The sequence below is a fragment of the Garra rufa genome, chromosome 7 (genome assembly GCF_049309525.1).
Source record: "Garra rufa chromosome 7, GarRuf1.0, whole genome shotgun sequence".
Classification (NCBI taxonomy): Eukaryota; Metazoa; Chordata; class Actinopteri; order Cypriniformes; family Cyprinidae; genus Garra; species Garra rufa.
In genome coordinates this window covers 9842272-9858635 of record NC_133367.1, presented here as the reverse complement: position 1 = coordinate 9858635, position 16364 = coordinate 9842272, and the positions used below count along the sequence as shown (strand labels likewise).

The 16364-nt window shown below is 40.7% G+C and overlaps 1 protein-coding gene across 1 annotated transcript in view; it reads left to right on the top strand.

Moving 5' to 3' along the window:
* The window catches only part of LOC141338425 (NACHT, LRR and PYD domains-containing protein 3-like), a 134492-nt gene that overhangs the window by 40226 nt on the left and 77902 nt on the right, over positions 1-16364 (top strand). Inside the window, exon 9 of the mRNA XM_073843971.1 lies at positions 15133-15303. Coding sequence (XP_073700072.1) covers positions 15133-15303 — 171 coding nt within the window. The remainder of the gene's footprint in view (positions 1-15132; positions 15304-16364) is intronic.

Sequence of the window (16364 nt, the reverse complement as noted above, 5' to 3'; positions counted from 1 at the left end):
ATTTTCCATTCATTACGTAACACAATAAGCAGAAAAAAACAGTATGCCTTACTAATATATATATATATATATATATTACACAGTAAGCAATGCAATAAGAACAAATAAACAAATTAGGAATTAATTAATAGAGTCTGTATTACAATGATGACAGATTTACATGTTCTAGTTAGAGCTGGGCGAAATGGCCTAAAAATAAAATCCCTGATTTTTTTCACAAAAAAAACGATTTAGGATTTAAATAGATTTTTCCCCCCTAAGACATTAAGCATGGAAATAAAACCCAGATTTTCCACAACATATGGGCACCATATATTTTGAAATATACATTGCAACTGCATCAGTGATCGCTTTCCACCAGTCCCCATTCTTCTTATACTGGAAACAGTAAATGTTTGTAAGACAAATAAATATGCGGTGGGAGGAAAGTGTATATTTCCATGCTTTTCTCTTTCAGTTATATCGTATATAAAAATAATAAATTTTGAATACAGAAATATTAAATGATTTAAATAACTGAAACGATCTGCCAGCAGGTGGCAGCAAGAATCATATCATTAATTTGATTCGTTCGAACCACTGGTTCACTCAGAATAAGTGAGCTGTTTTTATGAATGGGAAATTGAATCATTTCACTAGATTCGTTTAAAAACGCACGTTCATTCATAAACGCTCAGAGGCTCAGATGTGATTTGTTTCAGGCTACTTTTGACCACGAAATAGAGCAAAATTAGGCAATAGTGTTATAGTCAGACAATAACTTCTTTTTTATTTAACTGCTGTGTTAAATCAATATCTCATATATCACAAACTCCCTTAAAAAATATTAAAAGCAGTTACTCATCTTGGATCGCAATATCACAAAGCTCTATTATAATCAACAGCGCTCGCTATACTGTACAATCAGTCTCTTATTTACACTCTCTACACTTTGTTTCTAAAAGGATTCATGAGATATGTACGTGATATATTACTCTACGTTGTAAAAACACATAGAAACCTTTAAAGATTCCCTGAGCGCAAACACAAATATGCTGATCGGGTCCGGCTAACTGGCTAACATGCAGCTAATCATATTCCTTTAGTGGCTCCCATTATTTTTTTCCGTGCCTTTCTGAAAACAAATATATACAGTATATCAGTGTTTCTAATATGGTGAATGCGCGGGGGGAGGGCTGAGCCCATTCGGAACTGCTGGAGCCCAGAGAGGAGCGTCGGCGGATGTTAAAGAGAATTTCATTCAAACAAATCGCTGTAAACTACACATTCGAGTTGATCGATATAAAATCGATTTATCGCCCAGCCCTAGTTCTAGTGATGATTATCTTATCAATAGTGCGCCGGAAAAAATAAATAAAAACAAACGGAACTTGCTTTTCGGTTCAAATACTATACCAGGCTTTCATTGGTCCGTTAAGAAAATATTGGCTACCGAAATGCCGGTCAGTGGTTAAAATATAATATTCAAATTGCAGTACTCTGTAACGAATTGTGATTTTAAAAGTAATTAAGTGAATTACTCAGGTTAATTTGTACTCAAGTACAAGTAAAATTACAGACTTAAAATAATACTCATGAAAGTACAAATACCCCAAAAATTTACTTAATTACAGTAACGTGAGTAGTTGTAATTCGTTACCTCCACCACTGATTAGAATACTTCATTAGACCAATAAAAAAAAATATATATATTTGTTGGCCTTCTTGAAAGTATGTTCATTTACTGTACATGTACTCAATACTTGGTAGGGGCTCCTTTTGCTTTAATTACTGACTCCGTTTAGTGTGGCATGGAGGTGATCAGTCTGTGGCACTGCTGAGGAGGAATGGAAGCCCAGGTTTCTTTGACAGTGGCCTTTAGCTCATCTGCATTTTTTGGTCTCTTGTTTCTCATTTTCCTCTTGACAATACCCCATAGATTCTCTTTGGGGTTCAGGTCTGGTGAGTTTGCTGGCCAGTCAAGCACACCTACATCATGGTCATTTCCCCAACTTTTGGTGCTTTTGGCAGTGTGGGCAGGTGCCAAATCCTGCTGGAGAATGAAATCAGCATCTTTAAATGGCTGGTCGGCAGAAGGAAGCATGAAGTGCTCTGAAATTACTTGGTAAACGGGTGCAGTGAATTTGGTTTTTTAAAAATACAGTGGACCAACACCAGCAGATGACATTGCACCCCAAATCATCACAGACTGAAAACTTAACACTGGACTTCAAGCAACTTGGGCTATGAGCTTCTCCACCCTTCTTCCAGACAATAGGACCTTGGTTTCCAAATGAAATACAAAACTTGCTCTCATCTGATCTGATCTGATCTCATCTCATCTCATCTCATCTCATATGATCTCTTTGAAGAATTTCAGTCAGGTTTAGGCCCCACCATAGTACAAAAACTGCACTTGAAAAAATCACAAATGACTTGCTTCTCGCGTCAGATCAAGGCTGCATCTCATTGCTAGTTTAACTTGATCTTAGTGCTGCGTTCGACACTATAGATCATGACATACTCATAGATCGATTACAAAACCATACAGGTATTCAAGGGCAGGCTTTAAGATGGTTCAAATCATACCTGTCCGATCGCTACCACTTTGTTTATTTAAACGGGGAGTCATCGCAATTATCACCAGTAAAGTATGGTGTGCCACAAGGATCTGTCCAAGGTCCTCTGCTATTTTCAATTTACATGTTACCCCTTGGTAATATTATTAGGAAATATGGGATTAGTTTCCATTGTTATGCTGATGATACTCAACTAAATATTTCAACAAAACCAGATGAAACTTCTAACTTAGCAAAGCTAACAGAGTGTGTTAAAAATATAAAAGACTGAATGACCAATAATTTGTACTATTAAATTCAGATAAGACCGAGATATTACTCATTGGACCAAAAAACAGTACACAGAATCTCTTAAATTGCAATTTGCAACTAGACAGATGTACTGTTATTTCCTCTATGGTCAAAAATCTGGGTGTTATATTAGACAGCAACCTGTCTTTTGAAATTCATATTTCTCATGTTACAAAAACAGCATTCTTCCATCTTAGAAACATTGCCAAGCTACGGAACATGTTACCTATTTCTGATGCAGAAAAGTTAGTTCATGCATTTATGACATCTAGACTGGACTATTGTAATGCACTACTAGGTGGCTGTCTTGCCTCTTCAATTAACAAGCTAGAGGTAGTCCAAAATGCAGTTGCTAGAGTCCTTACCAGGTCAAGAAAATATGATCATATTACCCCAATTTTACAGTCTCTTCACTGGCTACCTATTAGGTTCCGTATCACTTACAAAATATTACTTATTACCTATAAGGCCCTTAATGCTTTAGCTCCTGCATACCTAACTAGTCTCCTACCACGCTACAATCCATCACGCTCCCTAAGGTCGCAAAACTCTGGACTTTTGGTAGTACCTAGGATAGCAAAGTCCACTAAAGGAGGGAGAGCCTTTTCACATTTGGCTCCCAAACTCTGGAATAGCCTCCCTGATAACGTTCAGGGTTCAGACAAGTTTAAATCTAGATTAAAGACTCATCTCTTTAGCCAAGCATTCACATAATGCATCTGATAACCTTGTACTTTAGTTGCATCTGATCAAATGCACATCAACATTCTTCAGCTTGGGCTAAACACATAATTTTTGCTTGTTTGGAACAGCAGCTACGCTAATTATTTCTCTATTTGTTTCCGTTTCTGCCACGGGATTTCCATCCCATGGTAACTAGGAATTACACAAGATACATTCTTGATTCAGATAACTCGAGAAAAGATGATGCCAACCCCTCAGAGGACCTCAGATGATGCCAGCCCTGAAACAGCATACAGCATTACACAATTTTGCTACAAGTTTGATGACAACACATAATTATTATTATTAATAGTGTTCGTCATCTGTCTGATTACACCATTACTGATTTTAACATACATCTATACCATATGTACATCGACTTGACATACAGTAGTGACCAGTAGTAAGCTACTAAATATATTGTAGTAACCTACATTTTTTTGTACAGCCGCTTTGCAACGATTTGTATCGTGAAAAGCGCTATACAAATAAACTTGAATTGAATTGAATCTGAAAAGAGGACTTTGGACCACTGGGCAACAGTCCATTTCTTCTTTTCCTTAGCCCAGGTAAGCTTAGCCCTCTGATGTTGTCTGTGGTTCAGGAGTGGTTTAACAAGAGGAATACAACAACTGTAGCCAAATTCCTTGACAAGTCTTTATGTCTTGACCCCAGCCTCAGTCCAATCCTTGTGATGTTCACCCAAATTCTTGAATTGACTTTGCTTGACAAGTCTCTCAAGGCTGCGGTTCTCTCGGTTGGTTGTGCATCTTTTTCTTCCACACTTTTTCCTTCCACTCAACTTTCTGTTAACATGCTTGGATGCAGCACTCTGTGAACAGCCAGCTTCTTTGGCAATGAATGTTTGTGGCTTACCCTCCTTGTGAAGGGTGCCAATAATTGTCTTCTGGACAACTGTCAGGTCCGCTGTCTTCCCCATGATTGTAGCTAGTGAACCAAACTGAGAGACCATTTTGAAAGCTCAGGAAACTTTTGGAGGTGTTTTGGGTTGATTAGCTGATCGGCATGTCACCATATTTTTTGAGATAGTGAATTGGTGGGTTTTTTGTTAAATGTTAGCCAAAATCATCACAATTAAAAGAACCAAAGACTTAAACTACTTCAATATGTGTGCATTGAATTTATTTAACACATTTATTTATTCACAATTTGAGTTAAAGGTGCCATAGAATGCATTGATACAATATTTTAAATTGTTCTCTGATATCTACATAGAAGGTATATGGCATAGGAAAGGGCAAAAAAATCTCCAGAAATGGTTTTACAGGTCCATTTCCAACCCTAGGATTTGTCCCTAGAATAAAGTGGTCTGTTTTTGCCTTATTTGGAAGGTTCGTGAATATTAATGATGAGCTGTGCTCTGATTGGCTGTTTCACAGAGCTGCTCATCTCAATAACTCGCACATGGATGAAAAATATATATTTAATTACGGAGCTCTAGCCGCTTTTAATATGTGGTTTGTTGAAACTGCCATTTTAACGATCCCGACTATTGCGTAATAGTCGCTGTTGTGTTGGAATTTACCTATTTTTCAGTGGTCTTTTGCAAACACCAGATTTATGTAAGAAGGAGGAAATGGTGGTGTTTGAGACTCATGGTATGTCATGTCCATGTACTGAACTGTTATTATTCAACTATGCCAAGGTAAATACAGCTCTCCATTCTATGGCACCTTTAATTTACTGAAATAAATGAACTTTTCCACAACATTCTTATTTATTGAGATGAACCTGTATGTGATTATTAATGTTTTGTTTTGTTTTTTGCTCTAAACCTATTTAAACCATCATCGAGTTCTTCGGAAAAAATCCTTGCGAAAGATCGCATCTGGTGGTGAATAGCCCCATAGGGATCTATTGTTTCAATTCAAAATCGTCACTGTGCCAAATGTTTGCGTTCAGTGTGAAAAGGCCTTAAGTTTGTCTCAGTTTGTTCTGTTTCTTCATGTCATTCCAGACAGACTGGATGATGATGAGATCAGATCTCTTTGTGGAGCACTGGCTGTTGTCAGACTCCTTGTTCAAACAAATATCTCACTGGATTATTACAATTAATGGCAACATGAATGTTTTGAAATGTAAACTAATATTTCCTACTGACACACTACAGCAAAAGACAGAAATAACTGACTTTAAACCATTTTTATCTGGAATAAAGAACAAACAAGAACACGGTTCTGAAAAGATCCCTTCAAGTTCTTGAAGATTCTCTTCACTAAGGAGAAAAGTAGAGTTCTTAAGACAACAAAGGACGACCTGGAGGAGCACCTGAGATCAACGTACTCTGATTCAAAGCGCCATGAACATCTGGCCATCCTCCCAGACATTCCACCAATCGACCCCCCAGAGTACCAATTTGAGATCGGTCCTCCAACGTGGAAAGAAGTGGAGAAGATCGTCCATCGGGCACGAACAGCATCAGCGCCTGGGCCAAACAGAGTCCCATAGTCAAGTCAAGTCAAGTCACCTTTATTTATATAGCGCCTTTTACAATACAGATTGTGTCAAAGCAACTGCACAGTATTTAAACAACACAATAGTGTGTAAGTAACGCATTATTTTAACAATCAATTTTCAGTTAAAGGCAGTTCATCAATGAATTCAGTGATATCATTGTCAGTTCAGTTCAAATAGTATACGATATCGCTGGAAAATGTCCCCAACTAAGCAAGCCAGAGGCGACAGCGGCAAGGAACCAAAACTCCACAGGTGACAAGAGATGGAGAAAAAAACCTTGGGAGAAACCAGGCTCAGTCGGGGGACCAGTTCTCCTCTGGCCAGACCAAACAACAGTTTGTACCAATGTCTGATTGTAGAGAACTCATCAGGATCCTGTGGTGTAGCGCCGATGGCCGTCAAGGTTGGCGAGGTCTTTATTGATGATCCGCCTTGGAGCTCATCTGGTTGACATCCACGGCTATTGAAGTCATCTCTAGGTGGTGTTCCATGATCTAAGCTGGGTACGGACTGGATCCGGGGGACTGGAGTGACCATCTGATCTGGATACAGGCTGGGTCTGGAGGCTACGGTGACCTCGGAATAAGAATGAAACAGACTAATATTAGCGTAGATGCCATTCTTTTTACGATGCAACGAGTGCATCAGGTGTTATGGGAGGTGTTTTCGGTTCCGGTTGACCTAATTAATGCAGCCTAACAATCCTTTAACGGATTTGAATTATAGAAATGTGTTAATGATTTTATGTGTAAGCCAGGTTAAAGAGATGTGTCTTTAATCTAGATTTAAACTGACAGAGTGTGTCTGCCTCCCGAACAGTGTTAGGTAGATTGTTCCAGAGTTTAGGCGCTAGATAAGAAAATGATCTGCCGCCCGCAGTTGATTTTGATATTCTAGGTATTATCAAATTGCCAGAATTTTGAGAACGCAGCGGACGTGAAGGACTATAATACGATAGGAGCTCGTTCAAGTACTGAGGAGCTAAACCATTGAGGGCTTTATAAGTAATTAGCAAGATTTTAAAATCTATACGATGTTTTATAGGGAGCCAATGCAGTGCTGACAGAACCGGGCTAATATGGGCATACTTTCTGGTTCTAGTAAGAACTCTAGCTGCTGCATTTTGGACCAGCTGGAGTTTGTTTATTAAGCGTGCAGAACAACCACCCAATAAAGCATTACAATAATCTATCCTTGAGGTCATGAACGCATGAATTAATGTTTCAGAATTTGACATTGATAGCATAGGTCGTAATTTCGATATATTTTTAAGATGGAAAAATGCGGTTTTGCAAATGCTAGAAATGTGGCTTTCAAAGGAGAGATTGCTATTGAATAGGACGCCTAGGTTCCTAACTGATGACGATGAATTTACAGAGCAGCCATCTAGTATTAGACTGTGTTTTAGGTCATTACTTGTGGAGGTTTTAGGTCCAATAATTAGTACCTCTGTTTTTTCAGAATTTAACAGTAAGAAGTTATTCGCCATCCAGTTTTTAATATCAGCTATGCATTCTGTTAGTTTTTCGAATGGATATGTTTTGCCGGGCTGCGAAGAAATATAGAGCTGAGTATCATCAGCGTAACAATGAAAGCTAACACCATGTTTCCTGATGATATCTCCCAAGGGTAACATGTAAAGCGTAAAAAGTAATGGCCCTAGCACTGAGCCTTGAGGTACTCCATACTGCACTTGCGATCTAAATGATACCTCTTCATTTATTGCCACAAACTGATGACGGTCAGATAAGTACGATTTGAACCATGCCAGTGCACTACCACTAATGCCTACATAATTTTCAAGTCTATTTAAAAGAATGTTGTGGTCAATAGTATCAAATGCAGCACTAAGATCCAGTAGCACTAATAGAGAGATGCAACCACGATCGCTTGACAGTAGCAGGTCATTTGTTACTCTAATTAGAGCAGTCTCAGTACTATGATATGGTCTAAAACCTGACTGGAAATCCTCACAGATACCATTTTTCTCTAAGAAGGAGCATAATTGTGAGGATACTACCTTTTCTAGTATCTTTGACAGAAAAGGGAGATTCGAAATTGGTCTGTAGTTAATTAATTCATAGGGGTCAAGTTGTGGTTTTTTAATAACAGCTATTTTGAAGGTTTTGGGGACATATCCTAATGATAGTGACGAATTAATAATATTCAGGAGAGGATCTATGACTTCTGGAAGTACCTCCTTTAGTAGCTTAGATGGAATAGGGTCTAACATACATGTTGTGGGTTTAGATGATTTAACAAGTTTATACAATTCCTCCTCTCCTATAATAGAGAATGAATGGAATTGTTCCTCAGGCGATCTACAACGCACTATCTGATGCGATACTGTAGCGGGCGGCTGTATGGTTACAATTTTATCTCTAATAGTGTCTATCTTGGAGGTAAAGTACGTCATAAAGTCATTACTTCTGTGCTTTTGGGAAATGTCTAAACCTGTTGCTGCTATATTTTTAGTTAATTTAACCACAGTATTGAACAAATACCTAGGGTTATGTTTGTTTTCTTCTAAGAGAGATGAAAAGTAATCCGATCTGGCAGTTTTTAATGCTTTCCTATAAGATAAATTACATTCACGCCAAGCAGTACGAAAAACCTCTAGTTTTGTTTTCCTCCAGCTGCGTTCCATTTTTCGTGCTTTTCTCTTTAGGGCGCGGGTATGATCGTTATACCACGGTGTTACACTGTTTTTCTTAATCTTTTTTAGGCGCACTGGAGCAACTGTATCTAAAGTGCTAGAAAAGAGAGAGTCCATAGTTTCTATTACATCATCAAGTTTTTCTGAGCTATTGGATATGCTGAGGAATTCAGATAAGTCAGGAAGATTACTTACAAAGCAGTCTTTTGTAGTAGAAGTGATGGTTCTACCGTATTTGTAGCAAGCAATTGAATTAACAGTTTTAGCTATCTGGATTATACAAGAGACTAGATAATGATCTGAGATATCATCGCTTTGCTGCAGAATTTCAACGCCATTAACATCAATTCCATGTGACAGTATTAAATCTAGAGTATGATTTCGGCAATGAGTAGGACCTGACACGTATTGTCTAACCCCAATAGAGTTCAAAATATCTATAAATGCTGTTCCTAATGCATCATTTTCATCAACATGGATGTTAAAATCACCCACTATTAAGACTTTATCTGCGGCCAGCACTAATTCGGATAGAAAATCAGCAAATTCTTTAATAAAGTCTGTATGGTGCCCTGGTGGCCTGTATACAGTAGCTAGCACAAACGTCACAGGGGATTTATCATTAGTACTTGTTTCTCTGGATAATGCTATATGAAGCACCATAACTTCAAACGAGTTATAATTGAAGCCCGTTCTCTGAGAGACATTGAGAATACTGCTATAAATAGTAGAAACACCTCCTCCTTTACCTTTTAGACGCGGTTCATGTTTATAACAGTAATCTTGGGGGGTGGACTCGTTTAAAATAATGTAATCGTCTGGTTTTAGCCAGGTTTCTGTCAAACAGAGCACATCTAGGTTATGATCAGTGATCATATCATTTACAAAAAGTGCTTTCGTAGAAAGGGACTTGATATTCAATAAGCCAAGCTTTATCAATTGTTTCTCTGTATTATATATATTTTTTATTTGTTGAACATCAATTAAATTGTTAGTCTTGATTTGATTCAGGCGTTTTTTGTATTTTTTTGCTCGGGGAACAGACACAGTCTCTATAGTGTGATATCTAGGTGAAAGGGTCTCTATGTGCTGAGAAATAACTGATTTCTGTGACGTGAGGCGGCTAGCAGACGGTCGGTTTAGCCAGTCTGTCTGCTTCCTGACCTGGGCCCCAGTTAGTCAAGTGCAAACTCTAAGACTATGTGCCATATTTCTAGATAGAAGAGATGCTCCACATCCGGAGGGATGAAGACCATCTCTTTTCAACAGGTCAGGTCTGCCCCAAAAGCTTGTCCAATTGTCTATGAAACCCATGTTATTTCGCGGGCACCACTTTGACATACAGCCATGGAGTGACCACAGTCTACTATGAATCTCGTCACCACGGTAAGCCGGGAGGGGACCAGAGCATATTACAGTGTCTGACATCGTACTTGCAAGTTCACACACCTCTTTAACATTATTTTTAGTGATCTCCGACTGGCGAAGTCGAACATCATTAGCGCCGACGTGAATAACAATCTTACTGAATTTACGTTTAGCATTAGCCAGCACTTTAAAATTTGCCAAGATGTCAGGCGCTCTGGCTCCCGGTAAACATTGGACTATGGTGGCTGGTGTCTCTATTTTCACGTTCCGTACAATAGAATCGCCAATTACTAGAGCACTTTCATCAGGTTTCTCAGTGGGTGCTTCACTGAGTGGGGAGAACCTGTTTGATGTTCTGATCGGAACGGAAGAGCGGTGTTTTGACCCGCGACTATGCCGCCTCACAGTCACCCAATTGCCCTGCTGCATGGGCGTTGTTACCGGAACCGAACAATGTACAGGGCTTTCTGAGCTAGTCACATCCAAAACCGTATCTAAGGCCCTCACATTCTTACTATCCTCCATTAAAGTTTGGATGCGTGACTCTAGTTCTGAAATCTTCTCTGTCAGCCTGACTATATTCCTGCATTTATCACATGTATAAGGCTCACTGCTGACAGAGATAGATAAGCTATACATGTGGCAAGCAGTGCAGACTACAATTGTAGGAGAAGAAGCCATTACTCACCGTGATTGTAGAATGATTTCAACTTACCAATGTTGTTAGAGTTCCTGAAGAACAGATCAGGGGGAGAAAAAACGGAACGGAACTGGCTAAAAGAGTACTAACGATATTAAACACGAGAAAATAAAAATAAAAACGTGAATGGAACGCAGATGGCAAGTTAACCGGCCAGCGCAATGCTAAAAATAGTAAACAAGAGTTAAAAGCGTGAATGGAGTGCGAGCGGCAAATTAACCGGCTATGGAATGCTAACGCGCTGCACTCGTGATTATAGAGTAAGGCGAACAATCAAATTAGTCAGATTAGTTTGATGGATAAGACCAGAAATTAAGTTAAGCTATATCTATCAATTTAAAACGGCAGAATTAACAATAAGATAGAGAATCCAGTAGAAAATCCAGTAGAAAAACGAAGCTGCAGAGAGCTACAAACAAACAGACCACTCTGCAGCAAGGCAGACTGGAAGCAGGGAAACAGCGAAACAGCGACACCCCATACAAAGTGTACAAGAACGCACCAGATGTATGTAGGTTTCTGTGGAGCCTCATGAGGATAGTATGGCAGAAGAAGACCATACCCAAACCGTGGCGTAGGGCAGGTGGGATCCTCATCCCAAAGGAGAAGGATGCAGCAAACATTAACCAGTTCCGCCCCATCGTGGAGGGTAAGATCTTCTTCAGGGTCATTGCAAATAGGATGGCCGAGTACCTGCACAGAAACGAGTACATCGGTACAAAAGGCGGGGATATCTGGCTTCTCTGGCTGCCTAGAACATGCTAGCATGATCTGGCACCAGATTCAAATGGCAAAGATAGAAAAAAGGGACCTCCATGTGATCTTCCTGGACCTTGCAAATGCCTTCGGCTCTGTGCCCCACGAGCTCCTCTGGACTACTTTCGAGTTTTTTAACATCCCGGACACCATCACAACCCTGGTCAAAGACTACTTTCAAGACCTGCAATTCTGCTTCACTACCGCTGAATTTACCACCTCATGGCAGTGCCTGGAAGTAGGTATCATGGCTGGATGTACTGTCTCTCCCTTGGCGTTCACCATGGCGATGGAGATCATCATCCGAGCCTCAAAATGGGTTGTTGGTGGGCAAAGACTTGGCTCTTGTCGCCTCCCTCCCCTTAGAGCCTACATGGACGACCTTACCACCCTGACTACCACCGTTCCATGCACCAGGAGGCTACTCAGAAAACTCGAGGAGAACATCAGGTGGGCCTGTCTGAAGATAAACCCATCTAAGTCACGCAGCATCTCAGTGATGAAGGGAGTGCTTACTGACCTGCAGTTCTTCATCGGCGATGATCCAATCCCCACTGTATCTGAGCAGCCAGTCAAAAGCCTCAGAAGGCTTTACGATGCAAGCCTGAAAGACAAAGACCAAGTGAAGCAACTGCGCAATGACATCAATGCAGGCTCACAGGCGATTGACTAGACCCAACTACCTGGGAAATTAAAGACCTGGTGCTTCCAGTTTGGTCTATTACCCCGAGTGCTGTGGCCCCTGGCAGTCTATGAGGTGCCCATCACGACAGTAGAGGAACTGGAGAGAAGAGTCACAGCCTATATCAAGAAATGGCTTTGAGTTCCACGCTGCCTTACCACCATAAGCCTCTACGGAGACAGCGTCCTCAAGCTGCCACTCACCAGTCTTACAGAGGAGTTCAAGTGTGCAAAAACACGGCTGCAGATGACCTTGAACGAATCCAAAGATTTGGTGATTCGGGAAAATGCCCCGACCCTGGTTACTGGGCGCACGTGGAGACCAACAAAAGCAGTAGAGGAGGATAGCAGCTCTTAGACATGCGGATATTGTGGGGAATGTTCAGCTAGGAAGGGGAGGCCTTGGGCTAACAACTAGCCACCCAGCCTGGAGAAACACTACTGCTCCAGCACGGAGAAAGATGGTGGTGGAGGAGGTGCAGCGTCAGGAAGAGATGGCAAGATGGGCCAAGGCAGTTGCCCTTGGCAAACAGGGACTGTGGACACTGTGGGAAAGTGTTGAAAGGAGGAGGTTGAGCTGGAGGGGTGTATGGGCCATAGAAGCGAGGAAATTGAGCTTCACCATCAGAGCCACATATGACGTCCTCCCAACACCAATTAATCTCCATCAGTGGTTTGGTGAAGATCCTGGGTGCGTCCTGTGCTCCAGGCCGGCCTCCCTCCGGCACATACTCACCGGGTGTAAAACCAGCCTTACCCAAGGACGTTACACTTGGCGCCACAACCAAGTCTTGAAGAGCCTTGCTGCCACACTGGAGCAAAAGCGATCCAGCATCAACGCCCTTTCACTGCCAATGCCCAACCCCTCAACAACACCATGGGCAACGGCCTTCGTCCGTGAAGGGGCTTCAGCCACCAGGATCAACTCCACACCATCAGAGAGAAGCCAGCTGTGCCTAGCACGCGACTGGAAGATGCTGACAGATATTGATAAACAGCTGGTGTTCCCCTCAGAAATTGCCACCACTACTTTGAGGCCTGACTTAGTGCTCTGGTCCCCCTCCATAAAGAAGGTATACATAATCGAACTCACCGTACCCTGGGAGGATTCCATGAAGGAGGCATATGAGCGGAAGCATCAGCGGTATGCCGACCTAGCCGCCAAAGCAAAACATCGTGGCTGGAATGCGGAAGTCTGCCCGGTGGAAGTTGGGTGCAGAGGGTTTGTGGGAACATCCACCACAAAACTGCTGAGGGACTTGGGAATTAAGGGCCAGAAACAGCGCACAGCCATTAAAACTGCATCAGAGGCAGCAGAAAGAAGCAGCCAGTGGCTTTGGCTGAAGAGGAACAAACCTAGCTGGGCCCCCAAGTAGTGTGCCAGGATGTATGTATTCGGCTTTGACTTGACTCGGGGAACAGGACGCCTTTGCGATGCACAGTCCCCTGAGATATCCGGCACTTGACAACAAGGTGACTCTCATAGCTAATTGGTCTTGGGACGCAAGCTGAGGTCTGATCAACCTACAGCTGGCCACCTCTGGGGAGGGTGTATAGTGTTAAAGGCCGAAACACCCCATGACCCAGTGGAACGCTACTGATGATGAGTCCCATAAATTTATTTCTTCCCGCGAATCTATCATTCACCAATAAGTACACCAGTCACTCGCATGTGCTTGCATAGGAAGTCACCATCCTATCCTGTGTTTTCTGGAATTCCTACAGACACACTACAGCAAAAAATAGAAATAACTGACTTTAAACCATTTTTATCTGGTGAAAAACTAGTAGCATAAGGCTTTTGCGCAGTACTATACAGAACACAAATATATTAACACTGAACACCTGAAATTTAACTTTTTTATTTTCACTAAAATCAGTCACTTTTAACCATAAAGACCACAAGTGTACCTCACAAATGAGGAGCATCAGAAGGTTAAAGCTTGAAAGTGACTGTAAGCTGAAGATACTGAATTAATATCTAACTATTTAATTTAATGTAATATTAATTTGTCAGATTTTGGTTTACAACTAAGTTTTAGTTTATTTGAATAAGGAAGAAAATATAATTCTGTTTAGTGATTTTCATTGTTTAGGTCTTTTCAAGAATAACTGATTAATCATCTGAATGTGACATTTTCATTCTGGTTCTAGGCTTTCAAACTGCAGTATCACTGAAAAAGGTTATAAAGCTCTGGCTTCAGTTCTGAGATCAAACCCTTCACACCTGATAGAGCTGGATCTCACAGGAAATGATCCTGGACAATCAGGAGTGAAGGAGCTCAATGATTTACTACAGGATCCAAACTGTCAACTCAAGACCCTGAGGTGAGACGTGATGAAATAATGTTACATAAATAAATGGGTAATTTATTAAATTTTTTAGTTATACTATCTGGACAATTTGTTGCATCAGAATGATCATATCAGATGCTGTGGGTTTTGTTGAACTGATGATCAAAGTCAAAGTCTGCTTCATTGTCAATTCTGCCACATGTACAGCACATATACAGAGAATTAAAAATGCATTACTCACAGACCCTTGCTGCAAAAACATTCAGTTTCACAAGCCAGTTTTCTCTTTGCTGATGTTTCTCACTCCTGAAAGATCTTGAGGCTTTTAATTGTACACTCTGTATTTGTAAACTAAAAATCATGATCTAGTGAGGTTTTGCTCTTCTGCTCTGTGGGATGTTTCTGTTCTCCTGAGTTTGCTTTAGGACTGAGTATCCCTCTAGTTTCTTTCCAATAACTGTGACTATTAGACTTTGTTTTCAAATCTTTATGAATTTAAATGTTTAAAGAAAAGTTTTGCAATTACTAGATCTCCTTTTAGAATAATAAAGGTTTTTTATTGTAATGCAATGGACCTTTAAATCAGAACTAAATTGATCTTGCTTGCTTCAACTTCTCTTCTGCAGGTTTTTGGGTCCTGCTGCAGATGAAGCCTGTCAGTATGTGACTGGAATTGTGGGTAAAAACCCATTACTCCTGAGAGAACTGAATCTGAGTGAACATGAACTAGGAGAGACACGAGTGAATCAGATTGCTGCTCTACTGCAGGATAAACACTGTCAACTCAACACACTGATGTGAGTATTGCTGGTTTATTTCAAATTGGGACCGGAATGATGGTGGTGGCTTTGAAACATGTGGGGACAACAGCCTGGTTGAGAGAGATGTTGAAGATGTCTGTGAAGACATCAGTGAGTTCCACTGCACAGTCTCTCAGTACGCGACCAGGAATGTTGTCAGGACCCGGAGCTTTGCGTGCGTTGATCCTCCTGAAGGATCTCCTCACACTGCCCGGGGACAGAGTCATCACCTGGTCACCAGGAGGGGGTGGGGTCTTCTGTGCAGTGGTGCTGTTTTGCACTTCAGAGCGAGTGAAGAAGGTATTCAGTTTGTTCAGCAGGGAGATGGTGCTGTCACAGGTCTGTGGTGGGGGCTTGTAATCTGTGATGGTCTGTTTGCCCTGCCACAGGCTCCGTGTGTCTCTGCTGTCTCTAAAGCGATGGGATATTCCTCTGGAGTACTGTCTCTTAGCCTCTCTGATGCCACAGGACAGGTTGGTGTAAACTAAAGATAAGTGGCAAAGTCAGATAAACATATGACTGCTGAGTGCAATCATGTTTTACTGATTGCTGGTATGCACGTGCTTTTTTACTATTCATATCTGCTTTTTTATTTTTATTTTATTTAACAGCTTGAACAACCATACATTATTTCAAAACAGATGTAATTACATTGTTCTCTGCCAATCAATTTTTCTTTTTTAACATAATACAAAACTAAATAAACAAAATAAAATAAAATTCAAATAATATTATTAGTAAAACTAATCGTTTGTACAGTTCGGGGGAGGTCAGATATAAACTTAATAATCATATTCTGTACTGAATAATGTTAAGTGTTTGTTCTTGGCCTATGATGGAGACTATGGAGAAAAGTCCGCTGTGGAAAAGGCATACCATAGAGATTACAATGTCATTTTTCATTCAGAAAGGCTAAATCAATTGTATTATACCTCCACAAATTCTGGCCATAATGGCTTTATATATTTAATCCACTTGGACCAGATTTTTCTAAACACATTCATCTGAAGATTAACCCTCTGGGGTCTGAGGGTGTTTTGGGGACCTGAAGAAGTTTT